This window comes from Platalea leucorodia (assembly GCF_965183815.1).
Source record: "Platalea leucorodia genome assembly, chromosome: 15".
In the NCBI taxonomy this organism is placed as follows: Eukaryota; Metazoa; Chordata; class Aves; order Pelecaniformes; family Threskiornithidae; genus Platalea; species Platalea leucorodia.
Genome location: NC_138837.1, coordinates 12,000,637 through 12,028,464, shown reverse-complemented (window position 1 = coordinate 12,028,464; position 27,828 = coordinate 12,000,637). Strand labels below are relative to the sequence as shown.

General features: G+C 47.6%; 1 protein-coding gene across 8 annotated transcripts in view; it reads right to left on the bottom strand.

Annotated features, from left to right (window-relative positions):
* Positions 1-27,828, bottom strand: part of ZNF618 (zinc finger protein 618) — a 166,553-nt gene that overhangs the window by 40,040 nt on the left and 98,685 nt on the right. For 7 of the 8 annotated variants that reach the window (XM_082327474.1, XM_082327478.1, XM_082327475.1 and 4 more), the window contains 4 exons: positions 25,329-25,367; positions 6,678-6,767; positions 4,401-4,478; positions 3,274-3,363 (listed from right to left, as the gene is read on the bottom strand). In XM_082327474.1, the coding sequence (XP_082183600.1) occupies positions 3,274-3,363; positions 4,401-4,478; positions 6,678-6,767; positions 25,329-25,367 (297 nt within the window). Of the gene's footprint in view, positions 1-3,269; positions 3,364-4,400; positions 4,479-5,226; positions 5,263-6,677; positions 6,768-25,328; positions 25,368-27,828 lie in introns of all 8 variants that reach the window. The other variant, XM_082327481.1, reaches the window with a different exon arrangement.

The following is a 27,828-nucleotide window of genomic DNA, read 5'->3' as shown; positions in this document are numbered from 1 at the left end:
AGGCATGGGCATGTCTACAACCGAGCTGGAGACCAACATCCTACAGTCTAGCTCAGGCAGGGGCTGATGATCCAGAGCTGAGCTGAAATAGGGGGTTTGGATGTGGGTGGAGGCCCCATCTGAGGCTGGTCAGGGCCATTAAGATCTGTTAGTGCACTCAAGGCCCTGACAGCACTTTAGATTTTCATCCTGGAAGCAATGGACATGGATAGCTGTGCAGATTTTGGCACTCTCATGACATAGTTCCATGACCAGGGAGTCTGTTGCCTTATCTGCAGTTACCAGAAGAGGATGCGGTGAGTGCATGCTCCTGAGCCTGGACTTAACAAGCTAAAACCCACTCTCGGTGGCTTTTCTAGCCAGCCCACATCCCAAATGCACTAGGTTTTCTCTGCACTGTAAACGCATCATCTGAGAGCAATCACAATAGCCCAGCCACCTGCAAATGTGGTTAAATCGGTTCCATCTTCCAGAGCAGACAGAACCTGGAGGAGGACAGAAAGAAATCTCTGAACCCTCCCCCTGTGCACCACCGTTCAGAGGCATTTCTAAAACTGGGACAACAAACGTGCCTACAATCTACTTTTTTTGGAAACAGCCTCTGACACTCTTCTTAGAAAGAGTGAATAGGCTGACAGAAACAGCATAAGAATATGTATTTTAAAAGAGTAATAGCCCAGTTCTGAGCATATGAAAAAGCCCCTACTCCTCATTAACAAAAGGGAACTTTTGAAGGAGACATTTGGCATTAACAATTCCAGGGAACCCCACAGCAGAGCTCTTTTCCAAACAGCAGGTATCCAGCAGCACTGACCAAAAATTATCCTGCAAGGTCCTATTGACCCTGCAGGATATAAGTCCTTGTTTTAGCCCATTTTCAATAATTTTTTATCCATTATCACAGAAAACCAGAAAGACAGGCTCCGGAAGGGAAGCTTGCATTCAAGCAGAGAGACCCAGAAAGCTGGATTAGTAATGCTGAAGTGTTTTCCTCACCCACGCCCACTACGGCTATTTTTTCAGCATTTGCCTTATAACCACAAGAACAAGACCAGGGTAAAGACACAGTCTCAGCTTTACTTCTTCTGACTGCTAGGGCCTGAGAAAAGCCAGTTGTGCTTTTCAGAAGTCATGTGTTTACAGCTGCCCCACAGGACCCTGGTTTATAGGAAGAGCAGAGTCTGAGCAGTCGAAAGGTGGGAGGACGTACTGGCCAGCCTGCCTCGGGAGCTAATCATGCCCTCTCCTGTGTGCTCATCAGGGTTAGTGGTTTGTCACTGTAAATCATAAATCTTACTGGTCATGGGAACCAGGAGAGGAAAAAAAAAAGGGTTAAAGAAAACAAAAGGGAAAAAGAAAAGTTTATGGGGAGGGGGTTAAACCTTATGAAAATATTATCCTGATCTGCCCTTAAGTATCCTCATAGTTAAAGATATTTGCTGAAAGGACTGGAAACCCATCTGCACATCTCAGTGACTGCTGGTCTAGTCTGCAGCAGGGGCAGCTTCTTTTGCTTTCACAAAGGTTACAGCAGAAACCATGGTGCAAGAATGGCTTCAACCCCAGCATTCAAAAGAATGTCCCTCTTCCTCCAAAACTGGCTCCCGGGAGTCAGAAAGCAAGCATCAGGACCCTGCAGCTGCGCTCCGCACAGGACGAAGGGCAGTATCTGCGTGGACCGTTCGTATCTGCAGTCAGACCCGCAGGGCCCACTTCAGGCAAATACCTCTCAGAGAAGAACAGCTGTGTTTTTCTTTTATGCTGGATAGCCTGGACTGCAACCAGCAGCTGCAGCCTATTACTACAGATGGCTGGGAGGGTGGAGAGATAAATCCCCTTGAAATGGGAAGTGCTGGGAAGGTAAGAATCTGTTCTTGCTAAGCAAAGATTCCATGCACAGTCCTTACAGCATACTGCTCCTTAGCTATCTGACTAGAGACACCAAAGCCTTGGTGTCTTGAGGGCCCATCCTACTAGGAGACTGACCTACTGCTGATCACCACCAACGGCTTTTCGGAGGACCTGAAAACACCTGAATTAAGAGGTGGAGTTTGGGGGTGCAGAGATGTGTAGGAATAACTGTTATGTGTGCAGTCATAAACACTGGGTTAGTTCCCTTGGGCAGTTGGGAGATAATAAGACTAACTTTGTGATGATTCTGGTAGAGGTATTTTATGCCCGACACCTTCTACCGTGTTCTTGGTCCATTTCCATGCGCCAGAGAACCTGCATGGGAACCACCAAGCCTTGATCCACCTTAAAAGTGAGAGTCTGGTGGACTACATTCCCAATTTATTTCTATATACGTCTAAAACCAAATCTTCCTTATTATAATAACTTAAAAACCTAACTAAAGCTGAATTTGGTGAGGAAGGAGTGTGCGCTCCCTCTGCTGGCTGTGGATGAGCAGCTAACGATACCCACTAAGCTAATGAGCTCAGCTCATCCATCCTCATCATCAGCCAAACTGCTGGCAGCTGGACAGACATGGGCAAAAAGCAACCATGCTGGCTCACGGCATTAACATCACAATAAAGCACAGGGCAATGCTATAAAAGAAGCATGAAGTTCAGGTGTAAAGAACTTCTCTGCATACTTTTAAAGCATCCAAAACCAGAATGTAGCAAGAATTTCTCTCAAATGTTTTACTAAAATTTTGCACTGAATTACACTTAATTGCTCATTAAAACCTCCCCCTTGTCTGGGGAGTGCAGATCGTAGTGTCCCTCCAGAGTGCAGACCGTAGTGTCGTGTAGTATGCTGAGAACTGCCTTTTCCCGAGCTCCCTGAAATAAATATTTTATTGCCTGTGATTTAGTAGCAAGCTGCCAAGGTAATTTACATGATTTTGAAAACCAGTTTTAACTCACTGTCTGAAATAATTTCTCAGAAGCTCGTAAGAAAGATGCTTCTTCCCTAGCATGTACGTTCACTTATTCTTTAGGGGAGTCTAAAAATTTTGTGCATCTCTTCAGTTAAACAACAAAATCAAATATCAAACCCCCAAGGAACATACGTAGAATTGCATGGACTTTGGTAAAAGTTCAGTGACATTACAGACCCAACAGTAACAGTGTCCCTCTGAGAAGAGATTCCAGCTCAGCTTTTACAGCGCCCTGGTCCACACCTGATCTATGCTTCTGCCAGCTGCAATCCCACAGGTCCAGTGGAAGGATCCACAAGAACGATACTCTCTCCTGCAACCCTCGAGTTTACCACCAACCACCGTAAATCGCGGTCTGTAATGAAATAGATCTCCAGCAGAATACTCACTAATAGGTGCGTGCAGCGCCACATGTTCTTGGTAGGGAGTGTAGTATTTGTACTGCTTGCCACAGAATTCACAGGTGTAATTGCCAGTTTCTGTGAAGATGAGACAAATACAAAGATCAGAAAGGAGTGCAGCACCCTCTCACACAATCACCGTCTTCCTGACTTTTTACAGAGAAACTGGCCGGGTGACAAAACCCAGAGCATATTCCTCATGAACTTATCTGCTCCGTAATTCACACATTCTTTGCCCCAACGAAGGAAACAGTTCAAGCCGGTGTCCAGAGTGACGGACCATGCATAAGAAGTCCAGCAGAACTGAACAAGCTACAGGAGATTATCCCAAAATTACAGCAAGTAAGTGTGCAAAACAAAGGAGAGAATCCAATTCTAAAGTCTATGTTACAGATGGCACAGTTTTGTCTTCTGGTTATAGGCACCCTGTGATGTGTGGACAACGGGAACAGTCAAACTAGGAAACAAGTTGTCAAGTTTAAGTCTTAATTACAGAACTTCTATATTGGAACTGTAGATTTCTCTTGCAGGAGGAGGGGCTTTTCTGCAGTAACTGTGTTAATTCCTGCTTTGGGGGAACTTGAAATAATGAAGTAGTGTAACCATACACTAACACCTCCCGCTCCTGCCAGCGCTGGTAAGTACAGAACTGACAGCAAGCTGCAAGCCAAAGGAAAATCCAGGGTTAATCAATTGTTTCCAAACTGGAGAATTCAGAGAAATGCTTCGGCAAAGCCTGGTCCTCTCTTTGGTTCACTCTGATCTGTTTGATGAACCACCACAAAGGCAGTGTGAATGCAAGCACCTGCCAGCTCCGCCAATACACCGTAAGACCCCCGCTAATCCCTGCCAGCCTGCTTTTCTCCTGAATCTCTTCCCTTTTCTCTTTGCAGAGCTCTTGAGCAGAAAACATCACAAAGCTGTATTTCTTAGGGCCAGGGCTGGTGGTGTTTGGTGTTCATTTGAACCTAAACATATCTTTGAGCACCCCTAAGGTCCCAACACCTCTACATAACACAGGGTTTTCTGGTTTTCCGAGAGGTACCCCAGCTAATGCCAGGTTTGAAACCCTTGTACTGTCTCTTTCACATTCCAAGCTGTATAGTAACTCATACTTGGACCAATCTTCTGGAATGGCTCTGGCTCCTCCTCCTTCACTTCATCTGCTGCTATGACGGCCTGGTCATAGGGGTCTGCAAGAGAACAGAACCAGCAAGAGAGCTGACAACACCTCAGGTTTTCCTTCTACAGCTGCATGGGCACTGAATGCTCCTGCATCTGTAATGACATTTCGATCTGCAACAAGATTTCAAGACAGGAATTATAAACCCAATGACCCCTCTGTCTGACTCGTCCCTCCTCCTCCTCAGGTGCCCCAGGCAGATATTATCCCCCCTCTTCCAGCCCAGTAACATGCCCTGTAGGTATATAATGTTTAAAAAATACAGAGAAAGACTGAACAAACACATTGCAAAGCCTGATTCATATTTTCTTCCAGTGCATCTCCTCTCTAATGATGTTATACTGTCTCAACGTGGGCACAGTAATGCAGTCTGCAAGCAAGTCAGCTAACAAACACTGACCAGTGACTTTCTACCATCTAACAGCACAGCTAGCAACGTACCCAACCCGTTTTATAAAATAATTTAATTTATACCTTGAACAATTCAATAGATCACCAGAGACATGAAACACCTGCTGCTTTGATTTTCAAAAGCCTGATCAATTTTATGTACAACAAAAGCCTGGTATCTACTAGGGCTGGGCATAAACCTACTGGCTGTACACGTTAGGGGAGGGAGAGAGGATGCTCCTCTCCTGCTGCAATCAGTGACAAAACTCCCTTGACTCTTACAAGTGTAGCATCGGACCCGCTGTGCCCGAATTACTCAATGTTTGAAAAGATTTGTGAAATAAAGCACACGAAGGATCTCGGCTTACCTGCCCGGTTTTCTGGGGCCCCTTCCACACTAAAAACTAACGTAGAATAGAAGAAGGAGGGGAAGAAACAAAACAGAAATTAAATCCTCTTAAATGGCCTTGTTTTCCTCCTGTATTTCACGTACCGCTTCAGCATATTTCAGCCCCACAGAATAAACCAGGCTTTGTGCCCCAGTCCCTCCTCTTCCCAGCAGCATCCACAGAGGAACTATTTGAGCATGCCCAGCCCTAATATACACAGATTCTCAAGGCCTTTGTTCTGACACTGACACAGCCCCACGTGAAGTTCAGATGCACAGCTGCCTCACGCTTGTGTTTGCTAAGACACAACCTGCCCCTTGGAGGAACTGAGACGAGCAGTGTCCTTGCAAGACACAAGTGGAAGGCGATGCCAAAGCCCTCTCGTAACCCTAGGCAGAGCTCCCTGAACCATAGCTATGAAGACACATTTCTGACAGAAGCAGACACATCCATCTCAGTGACTTTCGGTCCCAGTGATTTAATTTTGGCTCCCCAAGGGAGGAAGGGAGCTTGCAGTGGTGCACTGCCAAAGAACGCTGGCTCTTCTTAGAGCACGTTCAGATGTCCACATGTTCCAGTTAAAAACAGCATTTTTTTTTTGACACCACGCATTGTGAAAAACCACTTGCTTTTCTGAGACAGTCCAGCCATCAAAACCTTCTGCTTTCCAAGCAGCCTCTTTCTAAGATTCTGCCAGGGCTCCCTCCTTGGCCAAGTGAGAAGCAATACCAACAGGCCTGTAGCATAGGCAGTGAGGGTTTGGAGCATCTGTGGGCTCTGAGCTGAGGAGCCTTAGATGCCCAGAAAGCAAGGGGCAAGCCAAAGACAGTATGTTGTTGCTTCTATTTCCCCCAGTGTAGAAAAAAGAACCACTGCTTCTGGAGGAGGGTGTCCGCTTCTGTCTGAGTGTCACCAGCCTAGGCCACATCTACATTCACAGAGGAAAAATTGGCCTGTAAGGTCCACTGACAACTACATCAGTTCACTACCACAGTGATTAACAGGAACGAAACAACATTTCCCAACTCTGAAATGTGGTTTCTCACAGAGAAGCATGTTGGGAACAATCCCGTGAAGTCAGAAACCAAAAGGCAACCAACTGTTGCTCAGCGAGTAGCCAGACTGACAATTTACCTTGAGGCACGCAGTGCTAGCATATCCATCCTAACCACGAACCTTAACACAGACAGGAGGACTGCAAGGACCACAGGTCCCAGCAGAGGGTGTTATTTTGATGCACGCAAAGAGAATCAAGCGCAGCAAACTTCTTGCAGGGCCTGTGGACTGTGCCTCCGCTGACAAAGGCGAGCGAGCCATGCTGTGCAATGTCCCGTACATCACGGGCCGCATGGTCCTGCAGAACCACATTTTGCTTTCCCCAACGACTTCTCATTCTAGTTTGGGTGTCCGAGTGTGAAAACAGTACTCACCATCCACGGCATGTAGGTCTCTGTGCTCTTGGAAGCAGCTATAATATTTATATTTTTTCCCACATATGTCACATGTGTACCTAAAATTGTCTGTAGGAAGAAGAAAACAGGCCACTTTAGAAACTTTGAGGTAAAAGGCAAGCACTCCAGCCAACGCTGCTCAGTCAGACACCCCCATGCAGGTACATTCACCCCACAGGCTCTGTCACACCTCTACGGCACGCAGACAACCACTGCTTCACGATGACCCCCGCCTGCCCCACGCTATACGGCTGGGGCACGTTCTGATCTGCTATTTCCCATTCAGGCAGCTCTGCTCTCCAGTACAGCCTCCAGAAAACCGCACAGCAATGAAGACGCAGAGCAGCAGGCCCTGCTGAAATCTCCTTTGGAAGTTCAGGGCTACAGTAGGCCAAGTACTGGTCAGGATGGGGACAAACTGGCAGAACTAAACACAGAGCCAGTGTATGAGCTGTTAGAAGTCCAAGTCTTAAAATGCCAACTACGACACGGACTGGATGTGCCTACACGCTCCTACCACGCTTGGTTCTCACTGCTGCTGCTTAGTGATTACTAACCGCATCCAAGATCCTGCGTGGGCACATTGTAACAAACAAAACCAAAGAGAACCGACAATCCAAAACACGCAGGACAGTAAGGTACTCAATGAACAGGAGGAGTGATGGAGCCTGGATTCCTATACATTTGTACCCTAGACCCTCTCCCTTCATCCCAGCAACAACAGACCCCCTTCACCACAGCTGCGTGGGGAAGACAGACGGATGCAAAAGAACTCGAGATGCTTATGAATTCGTTTTGGTCTGACTGGGGACGACGAATGTCTTTGGCTCAGCTATCACATCAGTGTAAGAGGAAAATTTCACTTGTCAACTTGGTGGGGTTTTTCCATCCGCCGATGCCTGACATACACCTCGGGGTGCAGACTGACACGCACAAGTAGTCGCCACACTGCAACTCGCAGCGTTGTACGGGCCGGCTGACCGCAGCAGCCGACGGGTTGCGTGCTACCAGCCCGCTGCAAAGTAAAACACATCAGCTTGTGTAGCCACGAAGGATCTTGAAACTACTGTGTTTTACCTCAGAATGGGAGCAAGCCAGGAGTGTACACATCCGCTCCCGGGGCTCCACAGATGAGCTGCCCTTCAGTAAGCTCCCCTGCAGCAGCTCAGTTGTTTGTATTCATGCATCCATACCATTAGCAAAGTTAAAGCCTTGTTTTTACCTCTTCCACACCGTGTTCAAACACACCAGAGTATGTACATTAAGTAAGCGCTTATTTTACTTCTCAGTAGTTTTATTTTTAGAAGAAATAACTACTTTAAGCTAGTATATATTGGAACAGTCTAATTGCTCACTTGGGTTCACTACTGCAGTCCATCGGGACATGGGGTTTCAACACTAAGTGAAGAATCACGTTCCACCCTTTATTCTGCTTGGCAGAATGAAAGTAGAAGCTATGGTGATCTATAAGAGAAAAATGCCAAATATAAAAGGTGTTAAACAGCTGGGCACTGGAACTTTACTTCTGCTACCAAAAAATATTTGTATCGTAATCAGAGCACAGCAATGCTAAACTAGATCTAAGGGATTTTAAAAAGTCTAGGCTGAACAAGTGAGCCAGAGCCCATGCGTGTGTACCGAGATGAAAAGGATTCACTGCTTCGGACAGTGCACTGCTTAAGGAAGAGCAGGAAGAGAAGCCAAACGTGACTGTGAGAACATTCAAGTGATAAAAGCACTGGTGGGTCGCATTTAACTATTTTATTGTATCATCTTACACAGTCTCCTTCTGCGGTCATAAAACAGCGCTGAGGGTCGCAGTCTGCCCTGGACCCTTTTTGACAACACAGAGAATCTAACGATTGCTAGTGAGTATCAGTATATCTGTTGAAAAAAAATATAGCCAATTATTAGCAGAGAAAATTCATAACGTGCCATCAGTGATCAGTCCCACATTGCTGGTGTCCCGAAGACAAGAAACCAACCTCCTTTTTGAAGTGTAATGAGCCATGTGGCAGATGAACTGAAGACTAATCCTTCAAAGAAGTACCAAATACCAAGCACTTTCAGTACTTGCAGGTGGAGGAAGAAAACTCCTATGGCCTTAGTTTGGAAGAGAAGTGCTCAATAAATAAGGAGACTTGTTAGCAAAGAGTAAAACTAAACACTAGGCACACCATCTCACAGGCTCAAACAGGCATGGCTAGTTGTAGTTTCTGTAACTTAGGCAAGACTGTGAGGATCTCACTGTCAGCAGCGGAGACTGGAGCAGCACGTGCTGGGTATGAACGCTTCCTTCCCCAGGCAGCGCGGGGAAAATGAAAACATTATAAAAGGAGACCCCAAGAGAATCGGGTTTTGCTTGTTTTGTTAGGGGACTGTTTTCCCTAAGGAAGAATGACCTCCACAGATTATAGTGAAACAAGTCATTATGAGAAGTAAGAACTTGTTCCAGCTGGTCTTGGTACTAATCTCTTCCTCGACTCTTTAAAGGAGAGAACCCCCAGTAAACAGCGCCATGTCTCAAGAGATGAGGAGGTTTACAGAGACTTCAGGACGTACCAGGAGACTGCCGGTGTGTAGCCAAGCTTCACCCTCTCCGTACAGCGGTCACTCTTCCAGGCCTGCACCCACGTGCCAGACGTTTTCCTTCCTACCCAGCACAGCCGTCTTTGCTGACTGCTGCAACACTTCCAGTGCCGTTCCCGGCAGCGACAGCTTTCTTGGCAAGAAACTCACTGAGCAGAATTGGCCTGGATGCTACTACTTTTCCTGCTCTGGGTTATAACTACTACCCCAAGGAAGATTCCAGCTGGGGCACCATACCCAATATACGTAACAACGCAGCTTTCAAGGGGAAGAGCTACAAGGGCCTCCAAGTGCTCCGGTGTGCCTGCAAGCCCATACTGAAACCCCCGTCCCCAAACCTCTGCAGAGGCGGCACCACACAGCCAAACCGGCGCTACTTCGGCAAGTCTGCTCAGGTTCAAGCTCTCTCCTGCCAGCAGGTAGATATTAACAGTGCAGCTCCACCAAAAGCAAAGCATACCAACAGGCACTAGTAGGACTTAAGGAAAAATACAGGGAAAGACACTAATTAGCCCACTAGCACAGAGGTTCAGTGCTGTCCCTTACGGGTATTCAGGCAACGGTCCTGCAGAACATACCCTTGCTGCAAGCCAAACAATCACTGTATTACACTGCTGCAAACCTAAAGTTTCAAAATGCTTAAAAGACATTGAGTTAAAAACCAAACTCCAGCAAATATCATTCCTCCTTCATACTCACGAGTCCTTCCAAGTGGAGCAGAGATTCCAGAAAGCAGTCTAAGTAGTAAGGGCCTTATATCCTCAGTCAGCCCACATTTAACCTCATGAAATAGGCGCACCAAAATACACACCACATCTTTCTAGAAAAAAAGGCAAGCAACAGCCTTGTTACAAGGCAGTTTCTCAGATGCAAAGGACTGACATACTGAGATGGCAAACAGGCAGGTTTTTCAAGTACCCCAAGAAAGAACTCCACGAGACCTGAAAGCATTTTTGACCCCTCTGCTTGCAAGTGCACTTCCAGCAAACGACAGGGAACGTGCTGCTCTTTTCCGCCCGTCTCCAGGGGCTGCTGCTGGCTGGCTCCTGGCGTGCCGTCTGTGTTCAGCCATGACTCGTAGCTGCTGAAATACCCTGCCCTGGGGATGATCCGCCAGGTCATCCTTCTTCCCAGATGTTGCGGTAAATATTTTGAGATTTTTTTGTTGTTCTGCTTCAAATATTCAGCAGAGAAGAAAGCACATATTTCATTTCGTCAAGAAAGAGGGAGGGCAGAGAATGCATGCCTAACAGTGGCAGGCAGAAAAGGCTTCTTTCCTTAGGGCACTTGGCCCAGGGCCTCAGTGGATTTTGCTCTAGAAACCCAGGAAGAGAACGACAGCAATCAGAAATTTGTTGAAAGGTCAGGGCTTCTGTATCACAAGCTAAAAATACAGATCACTTAACCCGCCCTTGTAAGTGCAGGAATCCAAGACCACAAAAACTGTGTACAAACTAGTCTCCACTGGGCTCAGAGAGCTCTGCGCAGCATCACAGAAACCCGAACTGGAAACAGTTACATACATCCCACAGATGCCGCCCCTGCAACGATGACAGCACATCCCATTAAGGGTCCAGAATGACGGGGTCCCCAGGCAGCAGGCTGAGGGAGCTTCTTAATGGCTTCTCCAAGGTGAAGAACAATTTTCACCTGACCCAGAATTCATACTGACCTTTCAAATGGAAGAAGCCACAAAAGCTACTTGATAGAGGAGCTCTCATGGCAACTAGACACTTTGCAGATACTCTTGAATCCCAAGTGATCCTGCTCCTACAGAGCACTGCAGAAACAGCTGTCTAGTAGGGACAGCCTCCAAATGTAGAAGGGCAAAACTGCTGAATGTAAATAGACTGCAACAACCTGCTGAATTATTCCTAAAATCCAGCAGTGTTCCAGCTCCCCGTCAACAAAAAAGCAGCAAAATTAAAAAGGAAAAGAAGTCTGGACAGTAGCTACAGCATTGCTTGTCCTGCTCCATGGTCAGGATGGCACCTTTACACCAAAAGGTCTGAGAACGGCAAAGGAAGGAATTCCATGTTCCTGGCTCACCTCAGGAGACAAAGTTTCCCAAACAGTTCACAAAAGTCCAGCAACACCTCTGAAAGGGGAGGGCGGCTGGATTTCCTACAGCGAAGCCCGCTGCAATACATTTATCTGTCATCTCTCTATTTGAGGTCGTGATGTCTCTCCCCCGCAAAGGTGAGGCTTATGTGATAACGAAGTGTCAGCATTGTCCCTCCAGCCGCGGCCAGTGGATCGCGGGACAGTCCATGAGATGCTCTGATGCTCAGTTTCACATTCCTTAACTGTTTCCTGAAAATCTGCTGGCAGATGCTGGAGTCCTTATGAGCCCTGCTGGTGATAAACGCAGAGGGCTGGAGCTGGTGAACGGCTGCGTGGCAGTACCTGAAAAAAGCATCATCTTTCCTGGGATGTCTGCCTCACTGAAAGGAATCATGACCAACTCCAACACTGTTCAGTAAGAGCTAAAGCCACCACGACTAAACCACCTGATGCAAAGAAATAGTAAAGGCTGGCATTTTCTGAGGCACGTGCCACGTGCTTGTCACTGGGAAACACCTTTCCGAGCTGTGTGCAGCAGACAGACTACCTGAGCAGCCTCCCTGGAAGACCTAGAGCGCAGCTACTGCTTCCTTACAACAGAGCAGCGACCAAAAACATCTGGGACCCTCACTTGTTTCTGTGGATTCCACCCAGGGCAGCACAAAGTCAGCTCTGGAGAAAGGCTGCTTCTCCCTTTCTGCAGCCAGAGGCGCACCTAGATGGAAAGGAACACGTTTATGGCTTCCTAAGCTAGCAGGATATTCACGGGCAATTCCTTCGACCTAACCCTTTGGCACCTTTAGGGGCTTCCTTCCAGCTGCTGAACTGGCAGTGGGGAAAGGTAAACTGCAAGTCTGCAGATGCAGAGCTTGCTGTCTGTAGACCTCCATCTACTCCTCTTTCAAACTGTGCTCTTGCCCAGAAGTTACGAGCTTTACACCTGCGTTTTACAGCCAAGTAGAGAGCTGCCAGTAAAATCAGTTGCAATCTACATCAGAGCTCGACTTAAAGGTGTCTAATGGCAAAATTCCTTGAAAAGGGAGCAGGACTGAGCCCAAAGTCAGCAGCAACCCCTTAAGAGGATTAAAGTATCCAGAGTTACATTAGTAAGGATTAAATAATAATAAAATCCAGAAATTTGGAAAGGACAGAAACCCTCACACACAAAGGCACAAGCCAGCTCCTAAGTGGGGGTTAGGAAAAACCTTTCCCTGTGGGAAAATTATTCCAAGATCACTCATTTCATGATCATTTACTTCCTTCCCACAAATATTTGGCCTTTGTCAGGAACGCAGGAGACATCTGGGCACACACTGGCTTAACCTAGCACGGTGCTTCCCACGCTTCGCAAAGCGGGGTCCTCAGGCTGCAAACTACCAAGCCAAGAAAAAGGGAATCCCAAACCCTCGCAGAGAGGGGCCAAATCCCTTGAAATTACCAAAAAATGGTGCAAGATGTTAGCTCACCTTTGAGTTGGCAAGGGGCGAAAGGACAGGTGAGAGGGCATGGAGCACAGGCTGGTGCTCAATTTCTCACTGAAGCATTTCAGAGCTTAGTCCCAGCTCCTAAGAAGAGCTGCTGCAGATGCATTCAGTAGCTACAGGACTGGCTTCACCTTACAGCATTTTTTAAGCTGCTTTCAAGTAGGTGGCCAGTGAATTCTATGAATTCTGTGATACTTTATCCAAACCACGTGTCAGCTGAACATATCAGCATGATAGAGATTTAAATGCAGACCAGCCAGGGCTGTATGTAATCCCTCCAGGTTTGGAAACCTGATGCCAGACTAGCAGAAAATTCCATAGCGAGGGGAATATCCTGAATTAATTTCTGAAAGACAGACCCCTTGTTCATAATAGTCTGATGGTCACATACTGTATTTTTTTTAAAACATTTTGGAGAAAAGGTGTTTCAGGTACCGCTCGCTGTATGTTGAGAGAGAAAAGACTTCCCAGGCATTCTCAGGATGTTACCCATCAATGGATTTCTTTCTCCCACAGTTAAAAGTATGTTAAAGTTGAGTCCATACAGACAGCAAATATCAGCAATGTAAAGTGAAAATATCACAGCGTTTTAAGATTATCCCCCAAATCAGCATTATGAACCAGGATATTCAGACTCCATGGCACAATTCAGACACACCAGACAATATACCACCCGCAGATCTAGTTTCATACTTTTCATTCTGGTGTCACTTCAGGGCAGCGTTGGATTCTTTTTTATTCAAATTCTAACTAAGTGTAAGATAAAAAAATGTTGAAAAGAGAGATTTTATTAAATATTTATTAAATACTGAATGCTACAACCAACAATTTGACAAAGAACAGCATTAATCTTGCATAATTAAAAAAAAGGTGTACTTGTACATACCTAACTTGTTGATGGAATAAGATTTATTTTTTATATCAACAAGGATGCTGAATCTCCATTTTAAGCAAAAAACCTTTCGGGTCAGCCCACATCATGGAGTTATGCACAACACAAAATAAAGGCCATTTGATTTTAACCTCCTTTTGGAATCAAAATGGTTCAGCTGGGAACATACACTACTTTATCTACTTCACAACTGTTTAGATTAAATGATGTAGCACTGAGAGTTTCATAAAGGAAAAACAAGCCTCATCTTGACTTCTTCCTACTCATTTGTCCTTGACTAGAATTTTTGTTATTACTGGGATTTCCAGATGGGAATTCGCAGGGAATATCACTGCCTAGTTTCCAAAGTGGAAAGGAGAAGGGGCAGTTAAATGACTGAGCAGCACTGAAGAAGAGATCCTGGCTCCATAAACCTTCGCAAAGAACAAAATCGAATTAAAACAAACCAGGAAGGATGCAGAACCCTCCTCTCTACAATCAGCCACGATAATCAAGAACTCTAGCCTTTTTGCTTACGTTGAAAGGAAGAGATCTGAAGAAGGTAATCCCCGCATCGCTCTGCCTTTCCCCGTTATAAAGATCTTTAGAAGTGAAAATACTGAGAACTGTGGTGAGGCGAGCTGGATTACTCAACAGTACAGACTGCTGCATCGTTTTGATTGCTTGCTTGGCTTACAAATGATTGGGATATAGTTTTCAAGAAATAAAAAAATACTTTAAAAAGTGCTGCGTTTTTTTGTGTGCTATTCAGGTTTACTGTTGTTGAAATGCCAACACGCAGCTCAGCAGACAAAGGTTCAGGCTGAAAGAAGAATTTGGAATAATTAATGGCATTGCTGTTTCTACACCTTTTCTCTTGCTAAATTTCAAATCATGTTGGAAGAGGGAAAGTGTATCCCTTCTTAATGAATGGTGGAGGGATGTATTTCTATCTTCAACAAAGCTCTCCTGGCATTTTCAGGACAAACTGACGGACGATCAGTACAGCCTGGCATTACTAGAATTCTTATCCTTTTTTATTAGAATAAATATATTTCTCCATCAATTTTGCTGCCTAGGAACTCCCTAAGAGATTTGTTGCAAAGTATTAACATCCAGATTTCTGTAAACATGGTCTATTTGGTCAGTATCTGGGAAAGGGGCAGAAATTTAATTTTTATGGGTATATTAGCAATTTTCTGTATAAGATCCTATGAAGATCACAGATTGACAGACAACTGGAAAGCCTCTTTTTCTAAAACCTTAGATTAAAACTATATACAAAGCAACTGGTCCTCTCCAGAGCTATGGAACTGCAGGACTTGCACAAACATTAAAATCTCCAGCATGACCACGTGTGTGTCATGCTCCTGAGCCCACCTTACGTGGTTGTAAGGCAAGACACCCAACAGGACACCCAAAGTGAGAACATCCAACAAGAACCCTTAGTGTAACCGTTATGTCAGAGGAGCATCTTCAAATTTACCCTATTAAAAAACAGGTCCAGGAGCTGGCACCTACTTCACCCAGCCTCAAAAAAAGGCGAGGGTGCTGTAACGTGAAGGCACTGGGTCAGAACTAGCGAAGAGCAGCAAAGAAAGGCAAAGGGAAAGGGATCTCCCGTGTTACAGAACACCTGAGAACTGTGTTCTGAAACTCTCCCATTCCAGTCCCACAAGGTACTCGGAGAAGGAGAATGTAAGAGCAAAGCAGGAGTACCCTGCGTTAAGGTGCAACGGAGAGCACTGCACCTTGCCAAAAAAGTCTTCTTCCAGGGGAGAATGAACGACCCCAGCCCCAGAGCTGCAGAGAAATAGGCTTTTGTGAAAGGCAACAACTACAGCCCTGAAGGAACGTATCTCAGGCCTTACGGTCAGAATTTCTTCACACTGTAGATTCCAGACTGAGTTCCTTATCATTTTCTTAATGTCTTCCTCCTGCACCAAAATTTATCATCCTTGGTCTCAGCCCATTGGTCATTTAAATTTGAAGATGAACATATTCATCTACTTGTTAGGCAAATGGGAACCTAGAGAGACTTTACCTATTTAAAATGCAAACACATTAGAAAAATAAAATCCACTCCCAAGGAGCGGGAGAACGGTTAAATAGGAACACTGGAAAAATTAATCACGAAGTTGTAAATGACTAACTGTTCACTTTGGCATGTGTACGTGGGTGTACACGCACAAACACATCATCTACATCAGGCTTTTAATTGTGTAAGGCATTAGTAAGTTTTATCAAGCACAACGGTGGAACTTTCCATTTTTTGCTCTGTTACCCCCCAAAAAGTAAAAGGAAATCAAAAGCTAAAATTTACTTTAAGGAAACATTAAGGTTGCAAATTTGAATATTTAAAATTAATCAAGAAATGGAGATGCTAAAGGTTCTTCCTTAACCTTAAATCAGCACCAGCAAACCACTTACATATCATTCCATCACTAGTCAGAACATTAAAATTACCATATCCTGTATGCGTAAGGTCTGGGAAAGAAAACCTTGATTTTAAATATATTAATTTCATGGTTTAAATTCACAACCCTCAAAATGTTTTTGCGCACGCAAGACATTAGCACTGTGCCTCTACAGTTAACGTTTGCGAGGCGTATTCCAGCCCACATCCTTGCTTCTAACCTTTCACTGCTTTTTCAAATAAATTCCCTCTTAGGCTGAACTTTCTCATGCTTAGTCAGAGCCCAAAGGGAAATATGTTTTTAAAAGATCAGGCCAATCATTTTTTATTTATGGGGTTGTGAAATATTTACTATGTATTCCATTTTGGAAAAATAAAATTGCAATTTTCTTTTTTCCTTTTTGTAACTAAATAATGTCACACAGTGGAGACACACACTCCTCATGGATGCTGTCCTGTACACAAGTGATGGGTTCAAATGCATTTGGCTAAGAAGCTGGAAAGAAAAATACTATGTTTGCAGCCTACAACATCCTCAGCCCCAGGTGAAAGTTAGTGTTCCCCCTACCACCGAATGTCCTAGCTTAGCCCAGCATCCAAGCACAATCTAGCACACAATAAGCACGTATGATACTACTATGAATGGGGAAGGAGAAAATAAAGCTCACAGATGACAGCACAGTTATATTGAATTTTCCAAAGACATGCCTCCTGACCCATCACCAATCTGATGAGAATTACAGACAGTACCAAGAGCTGGGATATAATTAAATACTAAAACGTATCTTGCAATTGAGGCATAAATGCTTTGCTACGTTTAGGTACCTGATAAGAGGGACTGAAGATGGGGCAAGAGAAAAACTCAGACATCATAAAGCACCCACTAAAAACCTGTGCCACAATGTGGGAGCTCCAGCATGAGAGAGCTGAACAGGTTGGCAATGTCCCCGGCAGCCAGCTCTGCTGCACCAGAGCCACGTGCTTCCCTCCAGGCCATGGCAAAGCCCGGCTTGGAGTCAAGCTCTGAACCAGGGATGGTGATGGCACTCAGCTAGTAACACAAAACCCGGGGGATACTGGGTTGTCCTGCCTGCTTCATCACGTACGTAGCTGGGACTGGAGTACCTCCTCTGAAGATCATTTTGGTACCTCTTGTATTATAAGGATAACTATCCTTAAAAGCAGTTATTTTTAACTCTGTGACACTGCAGCAGACACCGTGCATCCCTGCCTTCCTGGGTATTTGCTCTTATGTGACACAGCACAAGGAAAACGTGCTGACTGGCTTTTCCTTCCCTACACTGCACTGGTAGAACTGGTCACCTTGGAGCTGAAATGCTTCTCAGCATTTTATAATTGTAGTTTGCAGTATGATTTTGGCCTGTATTACAGCAGTCTGTCACTAGAGAGGAGGGGAGAGTATAGTCCATCCATTTCTCAGTCTCTTCTTGAGGGCCAGTTTTGAGCTGGAGAGGATGCTAAAGCCTGGACTGTATCAAAAGAGCTCGAGAACTCTTTGTATCACCAGCTGCGCCCTGGCTTCCCTGGAAGACGTATCTGTGGTTTTGTCTCTGTAGGATACCAGTATCTGTGCAGACCTTCGATTACACAAACTTTGCACCCCCAATGAAATAACACAACTCACTTCAATAGGGAAAGCAACATATAACACATTAAAAAGTTGCTATAAACTGGGAGGGTGATCAAGTCTGGCCATAGAGGGAAAGACAAGACTTCAGTTTAATTGCAGCAAAGAGGAGTTAAGATTGCCTACTGGCAGAAAGTCCCAGCCAGGGCTAGCAGGGCAAGCACCGGGAAAGGCCTCACATCTGAGAGGCTAAGGAACTGTCTGCACAGCAAATTTCTGAAGAACACATTAGAAAAAACAACCTTGAGAATGTTCCATCTATGAAGCAATGAAACTTTTTGGAGCCCCAAACTACTTTTAAAATTCCTGCAAGCTCATGGCTATCAACGGGAGCTTGCAGTTTTTTGTCAGTGACAGTCACCAATTTCATCTACTCATTTTTACCCTGCCTTTGTGCAAGGGGAAGGAGTCCTTGAGATGACTAGAAGATAAAGTGCATTCAAATGCTAGCTCAGAGTCATGAACTCCAGTTTCAGGAGCAATCCGCAGCTACTCCTAATGAACAGGAACTGAACTCGCCGCCCTCACGTACAGTCTGATGAATGCCAGTTAAGTCGACACCTTGCAGCAGACGATGAGCTTGTCTCTTGCACAGTCCTTCCAACACTTCTCACAGCAGGGTCCCTAACTCAGGCAGCTCCTCCAGTAAGATCCGTTATTGCTCCCAGCACATGCCCCATTTACCTGACCACAGGGGAGTGGCTCTTCCTCCCTCAGGAAAGCACAGCTGAAACCCACCTCCTCTGCGGGAGAGAAGAGGGAGGCTACAGGCTGCTGCTGTGCAGGGCATGGGAGTTACTGCTCCGCAGCTCGGCTCTGCGGCTGCTCCTGCTGCGGCTGTGCTCTGCCAGCTGCCACCCACTCCTGCTCCACGGGGCGCTCCCGCTCAGGCGGGGCTCCAGCCTGGCTGAGGAGGGTATGACACTATTTCAGGTCAGCCAGCGCCTCCCACCAGCCCGGCTGGCCACGGCTTGGATGTAGCTCCTCGCCCATCTGTACTGCTGCTGTCCTCAGCCTTGCCTCAGGCACGCAGGGGCTGCTGCTCGTCCTTGGTTCTGCCAGTTCCCATACACCTTTCTCTGGAATGGTCAGTCACAGAACCATTAAGGACTCTGATAAATCCATTTTTTTCCAGTAAATACAGTCACTTCTCTGTCCCCTTCAAAGGGCAACATGGAGAGGCTCCTGCCTCCTTCCAGGAGAGCTTCAGGCAGGACACTCTCTTTAGCGACAGAACTTCCCAGCCACTCCAGAAAAACTTCACACCAGGATGGTCTGGGAAGAGCTGCTCATTGGGGTGTGTGGAGGTGACATAACATCATCACACGACATCCAAAGTCCAATTTCTGCCCCTCCTGCAACCTGATAACACAACAGGGCGGTCTGAAATACCTGGTAAATATCATCACCTGTGAGGTGGCAATACTAATTTTAAAAAATTATTTGCAAACAGGAAAAAGGGGTTCCAACACAACAGAAAGGCCAACAGACACAAAGAAAAAACCAGGTTGTGTTACTTGGGATCAGTCTTGGGATTTTGTGGAATCTGGCCCAGGAGTTTTCAACCTATGGGGCTGGTGGCAGCAAACACAGATGTACTACGAAAGTTGCTCCCGTTTATGCTAAAATTTAAGGCACGAGCGAAGGAGGCTGCCAGGCCCTGCCAGGCAAAGGACGTCCTGGGCTTACAGACAGGATTTATATGCCGTGCTCTCAGGCATCTCCCACATGGTGGAGTACACTGAAGGGCTGCGTACGAGTAACCTGCTGGCAGCAGGAGCACAGGGATCTGCTTTTGAGAAACAGCACAAAATCCAGCTTTGCCTCTTAAACAGAACTGCATGTGCAGAAAAGCAGGAGATGGAGACAGAAAGAACAGGATCTATCAGAAAACAACCATTAGTGGACGTCCAACCTCCAGCAACTGTCACTGAATTGCCATAGTAACAAACTGCAACACTGCTAGGAATGAAAGCAAACGGAGCATTTGAACTGGGTTGTTTTAGTGGAACTGCTTTTTCGTGTTGTTTCCCTGCACACCACAGAGTAACTGGCTGCTGGCATGCTAACAGTCTAACAGAGCAAACTTCACACTCACGGCTAGTACTGCCTGTCAGCACTACCTGCTTTTAAACTGCATCTTCCTTGTCATGGTCCTCAAAAAAGTTGTTACCAGGGCAAGAAAGCAGGGCAAACCACGCTATCAGCAAGCTCCCCTGAACTCAGCCAACCTGACTGACACACTGGAGCTGAATTCAAGGCTCCCGGAATCACCTCTTCCTGATTCTTTCCACTTTTAACAGCATTTTATTTAATTAATTAATTTAATTATTTAAGATTCCAGGAACAGTAAGACTCTTCCCCACAATATTAACCAGCATTGCTCCATCAGGCTCAGGACTTCTCCCCTGAGCAGAGGAGCACTCACTAAGTCTCAACAGCTAACCAGACATACGTGAAGCTAATACACCAGCTATACTTGAAGAAACCTTCAGCTTTTAACAATTCTTCCCCTCCCATTTCTCTGTGCATTTGTTTTCTGCTTTCTTTCACAGGGCACAGAAATGCAATCCAACGGCGTAGGCTGCGCCCAGCAGACAGGGACTGGGCTGCAAGCCCAGAGACGTGCGCTCTTTTCCTTTGCCACTCGCCTGCTGGTTGCCTCTGGCAAGTCGCTTTGCTGCTTCCCCGCCTGCCCGCAGAATGCCAAACTCCTCTGTAAAGGGATCCGAGGCTCATCCAGGCAAAAGTCTTGGAAGTACTAGGGACTAGTAACCCCATTTGCTGCACTTGTTAACATTTGGTATTTTGAAAACAGGTATTAAAAGGCCATTGGTAAGTTGTAATTAGGCAAGCGCCATATCAACAGTTGCCAGAGCAACCTTAATTCTGTCCTAGGCTGGCCGAAAGAGGCAGAGACACTTTTAGAAAGAGCAGCAGTGAGCATGTAGACAAAAGCTTAGGTGCTTACGTGCTCCCGGATGAATTAACGTTTCATGGGCAACCATAAAACTCACAGTCTAACTTTGAGCTCTGCAAGCCAGTTATGGTTATTTTGGAGATGTTCTTGTACATAAGTTCCTCTTTCCTACAGAAAAGAGTAATATCAAAATCCAATAGCCTGAATATTACAATCCATAATCTGTAGCAGTTGAAGATCTGGAAACAGCGAAGGCTACCACACTCTGGAGACCAGGGCTGTGCTGGTGGAAGCTCATCCTCCCCTCCGCCTCCTGGGGATGAGCCCAAAACCAAGCTGTCAGCACGAAGACCATCCTGGGTTTTCTTCCCAACACAACCACAGCTCCCAGGTATCGGCACTGCCTTGGGCAGGACTGCTGATCCAACACCGGTGCCAGCCTAGCTCTTAAAACTATCGTCCCCAAACTGTGACACGTGCGCTGAACGCAACCTGCTTCATGACCCAGCACAGTACGAAGACCTGTTCACGTCAGAGGTGACGCTTCCCACAGCCGTGTCTCAGGCACGCTGTCCCTGCCGGTGCAGGGCTTGTGGACCCCTGCCTGCCAGCGGTTTTATTTAGCTATCTGTCAGGTTGCCAGGAATTTCCCGTGGTATGTGAGCAGCAGGAGGGAGACTGTTTTCACAAAGTTTGTAGCTCCCCTAAACATGACTGGAATTTCCATGGAGAATGATGGCGCAGATCTAGCCCAAACACCTTCTTCCCGAGGACTTCCAAAAGTCTGGAGCAAACCACAGAGGTGTATGAGCATCTCAGAAAAGACTGCCAGACTCTTCTACAGGAACAGTCAGTGACCTAGACGTCAAACTGGCCACCCCTGCCTAGGAAAAAATATCAAATAGAAAGGTTTTTTCAAAACCTCTCTCCTCCCTTCCTCCTCCCTGCCAGTCAAAGTTGGTAGCAGTTAGACAAGCCTTTTTATTAACACATTAGCACTGTGGGTTGCATTGTTTTCTTCTCTCTACATGTGGGAATTCTGGTCTTGGACCTTGAGCCAAGGCTAGAAAAGTAGCTCCCAAAGCCATCTAACTATGTCCCCATGAGCACATCCTCTCCTCAATACCACGGATCTGTGTCCCTTCAAGAATGGGTCCAAAAAAAAAAGAGTCCCAGAGACACAATCTATAGACTAAAAACCCCAAAGGCTGAAAATAACCAACTAAGTCTAACAGTCTTCCCTCAAGGGAGTCTTCAAAGCGCCTTCCCAGCTGGAAAGTCTAAACACCACTGTCTCCTCTTTAAGCAGGCAGCAAACAAACAACTGGCCTCAGCTGCGTCCCAGCTTGCGCCATGGCTCCCTTCTTCCCAGGAAAAAAAGGCTAGGACAGCCCTTCTCGCAGCAGCCCCTTCTTACGACAGTCCTTCAGACCTGAAGGCAGGGGCACGTTACAATGCAGCTTCACCCACCACGGTGGTAACTCATCCTCCCAACAGGCCACGCACGACTCCGAGACCCAGCATGGCAAGATGCAGACTTTGTCTTCCAAGAACAAACACAACTCGTTGCTCTCAGGGTAAATCTGGGGGGCACAACACAGCCAACTGCCACCACAGCTCCATCACCCCTGGGACCAAGCCAAGGTGCCCTTGCTGCTGCCCTTGCAGAGGCAGCACCCAAGATGTCTCCTCACTTGACACACAAGGTTGCCTTCACCAAAACTTTTCAGGTGCCTGCTGTGGCCATGAGTAACAGCTGCCTCCAAAAAGTCACCACGGAGAACACTTGAACAGCTTTTAAAAGCCTGCAGTTCTAGTTATTTGAACTAATGCCAAGGACCCACTGCTGGTCAACGGAGCTCCTCATCCACACCAGTTTAGGATGGATGCAGTCTATGCCCCAGAGACAAGCATGAGAGAAAAGAAGATCTGGCTGTATCCCTTCAACACTGAGAAATTTTGGAAGAAGGCAGCAAACCATGCCTGCAGAGTCCATGAATCTAGAGGTTCCCAATGAGATAGAAATAGCAAAGGAAGATTTGAACAATACAGACGTCTGTAATAGAAAGGGTGTAAACAGCCAAATCGGGTCGCAGAGGAATAGCACTGGGGCAGCAGGCAAAACAAAAATAGCAGGAAAGGAAAGATAAATAAAAAATTCCTAAAATATATGAGGAGCAAACAGACTGACAAGGAAACAAGAGAGCCATTGAGTGGAAAAAGGAGAAGAGCCGTGCAGAGGCAACCAGGGTAGGCCAGGGATTTAACCCAGCCCCAGAGGGGAAGGCACAGGGAAGAAAGAAGACAGCCGAACTATTTCACTGCAGCAGCAAGGAGGGGAAGATGACTTTGGCAGGAAATTACAACCATCTGCACTTCGGAGCAGCAGCACAGGCCGAGCAGTTTCACATAAGACAGGTGACATGCACGGCCTGTTCTTCCACCGGGGTGGATGGCTGCGGCCGACCTTCCTTCCCCACCCCCTAGCCCACCACTCACCATTTCCCTGCTCTGGTGGCTTGGTCTTGCCCCCAGCTCTTTCAGCTAGATGAGACTATTTTCGGATAGCAATGAGTGTGGCAGGTAAAAAGGGGGTTCAGTAATTCCTGTACTGGGGAGGGGGCCAGATTCGTACAGCCCTGCATGGAGATGGAAGCACTGCCTGCCTCTCTTACTGCTCCCTGCTCCATCTCCCCCGCTACCACAGCGGCTCCTCTGACACCTGGTGCAGAGAGCAGCTGCTTGTCGCTGTTCTCTCCGAGACTTCTTCTACCTCTGACTTTCCATTCTCCCCAGCTCCCTGAAATCCAGACACCACAGAAGAGGGAGTTATGTCCACATAAATCCTTCTATGGCTCCAACAACATGGGGTCTGCCCACACAGCAGAGGCATGAACCCTCGTGGTTTTTCCCTCTTACCCTCCATACCTCACTCGGCTCTGTCTTTCTCAGCCAAAAAAATTCTGATGACAGGTAAGAAGGGGAAAAGCTGACTTACAGAAAAAACATCTCTTTTCACAAGGTGGTTCCCAAGCTCTAGCAAAAAGGATGCTATGTCCAATACCCAATTAACAAGCCCAGGATGCACACAGCCTAGCCCAGAACACAGTAGGACCCCATGTCAAAATTCAGAGCAAGGGGGCCAGGAGATGAGCCTGCAAAGACCTAGGATAAGTAAAACACCAACGGGCAGCAGAGCACCTAAAAGAGACAACAGAGGAGGTGACAGGAGCCTGGGAAGGAGTCTCCATCCCCTGCACGGAGCTGGACACCACATGTGACTGGGTCAACGGGAAGAGAAAGGGCCCAGCTGCAGAGCCCATCTCCCCTCCAGTGGGCACCAGGAGTGGGCATACGCTGTGTGATGGCTGCTTGCCACCAAGACGTTTCAGCTCAGGGCTGAGGATCTTCATCCCCCGCCTGCAGCGAGGTCAGTCCTGCTTCTTTCTGCAGACAGAAAGCCAAGAGTCGCCCATGCTAACCCCAGCTCTTCATCTATCACAGAACGGGCCTGAAGAAACAGCAGTTCAAAAAACATGGTGTGGTTGTGCTTGTTAATTATTATTTTTCTTTACTATTTATCTAACATTTCTATACCCACCCAGGGTAAGCTTGGTGCTTCCAAGCCGCCCTCTGTAACTAGCAAGGCTGGTAACTTACCTCTCCAAAGGAACCTGGGGCTCTCACCTAACAGGATCACAGCAAAACCCAGGTCAGCAGAGACCTCAGGCCTCCGGCCTGGCCTCCTGCTCAAAGCAGGGTCTGCTCTGAGCTCAGACCTGGTTACTCGGGACTTTACCCAGGCTGGTCTTGTAAACCTCCAAGGATGCAGAGGACACAACCTCTCTGGACAGCCTGCTCCACAGCATGGGGAAAAGCTTTTCCTTCAACACAGCCTCAACCTCTCTTCTTTCCACTTTATGCACATTATCTCTCCTTCTCCCGCCACTGGGAACTGCCTGGCTCCATCTTCCCGATCACCCCCTCACAGGGGTGGCCCCTACCCCAAATCGCAGGTTTAAGGTTTAAACATCCTACAAAACTTGATGATAATAGAGAGGTTGGCAGCACCTGGCATCTCCCCTGTGGGGGCTGAGGCAGGGCTGAGGCAGCAGGGCGGCGGGAGCTCTGCTCATGGCCGCCCTCCGTCTCCTCACGCTGCCCCCGAGGCTCCACGGCCGAGCCCGTCCAGCCGCGGGCACCGCGCTCCCCTCACGGCGGGAGGAGGACGACAACGGCCTGCCGCCGGCTCCGCCGCGGCCCCTCTCCCGCGGAGGCCGTGCCGTGAGGCGGCGGCCCCGCCAGCTCTGCCCCGGCGGCTCCCGCCCTCCGCCGCCGCCATCTCCGCGGCGCCGGCCGCCCTCTGCCGGCCGCGCCGCCGCGCCGCAGCCCCGGCCTGCGGGGAACGGCCCCGCCGGCGCCTCGGCCTCCTGAACCCCCCCGCCGCCCCCCGCTCCCCGCCCCGCCACATCCCCGAGGGGGCGAGGGATGGCGGGGAGCTGCGGTCAGCACGGCTGGCCGGACCCCCGAGGGGAGAGCGCCCGCAGAAGGGCCCTGGGCACCGCAACGCACCCGCGGTGCTCGCACACGCCAGGCCCCGGTCCCCCCTTACGCACCCACAGCGCCGTGAGTACTTACTGCCTTGTGAGGCTCCTTCACCTGAGGCAGCTTCAGTGTCTGCAAAGAGAAAGAGCTGCACTTAGATCTGACGGCCAACTCTGCCCCACGTCCGACAGCGCGGGGCTGCGCCTCGGCCGTCCCCGGCGCCTCGCTCGCTCGCTCTCCTCTGGCCGCGGCTCTTCGCCGCCGCGGCACCCCGCCATCGCGGCCCGCGACGCCCAGCCGAGAGCACCCTGGAGCGGCCGCCCCCGTGAAAGGCGCCGGGCTCCCTCGGTGGGACGGCAGCTGCCGACAGAGCGGGCTGTGAAAGGCCGGCGGCCCTTACCGGGGGCAGGCTGCGGGGCCGAACCGGGCCACCTCAAGGGCTGGTTGTTAGAACGCAGCTGCCCGCAGTCCTTAGGAAGAGCCTCCAAAACTGGGACTCTCGTTTTCCGAGTTGTGGCAGGGCCCTGGTTCCAAAACAGGATGGCAAAAGGGACGCCCCTACGCCGGCCCTGCATGGAGGAGCTTCAGGGAGCCCCCGGAGGGCTTTGGAGAGGCGCGGGGTGCGAGGGAGCCCCTGCCACCCCGCCTCTCGCCTCAGGCCGGCTCCTCTTGTGGCTCCAGGCGGAGGGGCCATGGCTGAGGCGCGCACAGACTGGACTGACACATCCTAACGGTCCCGCTGTCATTAATGGAGCTCATGACAGTTTCGTAATTTCTACTGAAGGTTTGGGGAAATCGCTCATGCGCTTAATTCCTGGGCAAGTGCTGTCAACCCAGGAAAGCAAACAGCGAACAGCGCACCCAGCTCAGCCTCCCATGGGAGACAGCACAGCCTGCACCAGTGCCGTGCCTCCCCGTCGCAGACAGCGATGGCAAAGCCTCTACAAGAGATGGGCCACAAGAATCCCCCCCGGGGCTATTCTGTCCTGGTCCTACTGAAGGCACACGTGAAAAGATGCAAGAAAAAGCTCCCTTCGCTGTAACACGTGGGACCGCAAGAAACACTCAGCAAAGATCATGTTCGAGCCCTAAATGAATGCAATGGGCAAAGCTGCAAGCTGGAAAACAAAACCCAATGTTGCAAGTCAAGGATCATAAATGATTAGGATTTCCAAGCCATTTTGAAGTGTTTCATATTCATCCTAAATTGCATATACTGTATGTCACATTATCTAATAACATAACTACGTTTCAAAATATTCCGTATGTCTCTTGGAATCACGCTCGCATTGCTCTGAAAACCACAGCTGCGGAATGTCACAGCATTTTTGAATTTAAAATTTGCAACCTTAAGTAATGAACACTGTTTGCGTTTAATTTCCTTATTTCTTAAAAATAATAAAAACAAATGATTGTGGGTTTGTGAATTTGTACATTTCTACTTGATTAACCTGCCTGATTACATCACATTTCTAGGCAACAATATTAATTTGGCACAACTTCATAAACTGAGGGGCCAGATCAGAAACCCTCAGTATCATTTGCAAAACCTCGCCAGTCAAACCCCTGTATTTTTCCACAGCTGCTACTTGTTTGAATTACCACCTATCACTCAAGGCAAAAGCTAGCTGTGGCACAAAGGAGTTCTGCAAAATACTGTCCCGGCGTTCATAGACAACGGCATAAATAAACCATAAAAGATATGTACTCTGCATGCACCAGGCCATTTCTGTCATTGAAATAGCTTTAAAAAGTACTTTAGTCAAACTTAACAAGAATTAAGCAACACACAAAGGTTTAAGGAGCAGCCATTTCTGAACTGTATTAAGAAATGTTGTTATTCTTAGTCATAAGACAGACCAAAGTCTTAATGAATTTTAAAAAAACCCTAAAAATCCCCTAACAGCCCACTCTAAATCACCTTTGGGCTGAGACCAAGTAATTACAGCTTTAAAACAAAAGACCCATTTCTGAGAAAGTTGCAGAAGTAAGTGAGAGTAGGGAGGTCGGCAGGAAAGCTGGAAAATAAGCAAGTTAACTCCTGTGTCTCACGTAGCTTTCTGCGCCTCCGATAAAAATCTGCTGCAGACTGGGAGATGGACACAGTAAAAAATGGATGCTTGGGATGCAGCACAGGGGGCAAAGGACCCCCCCCCAAATCCTATGATTTTTCAGTAGCGGATAATCATATGAACGAAAACCAACTTTCTTCAGCTCCGAAACACCATCTCTCCTCAGGAATGGTTATTTCGCTATGAATTTTCAACTTCTCACCTCAAAATGATTTCAGTCACAGAACTGCTTCAACTCAAGACTCCAAAAATGTGCACTTTGGAAAAACGCATTTTTCCATATTCACAGTTCGAACGAGTCATCTTCCTTTTCATATTTTTGGAGTCAAGCAGAACCCATTCTTGGAAAATAGTAATAGGAAAATTTAAAAGCTTGGAGAAGTTTTTTAACAATTGGTTAAATTAGAAACTTCACCTGCAGAGAACAAGCCTACTCTAGTGCGTTCAGCATCTATTCGGATGACGGCAGACCAGCCCCTGGGCTGGCACACCCACGCCGGAGGGTACCGGAGAGCGGAGCG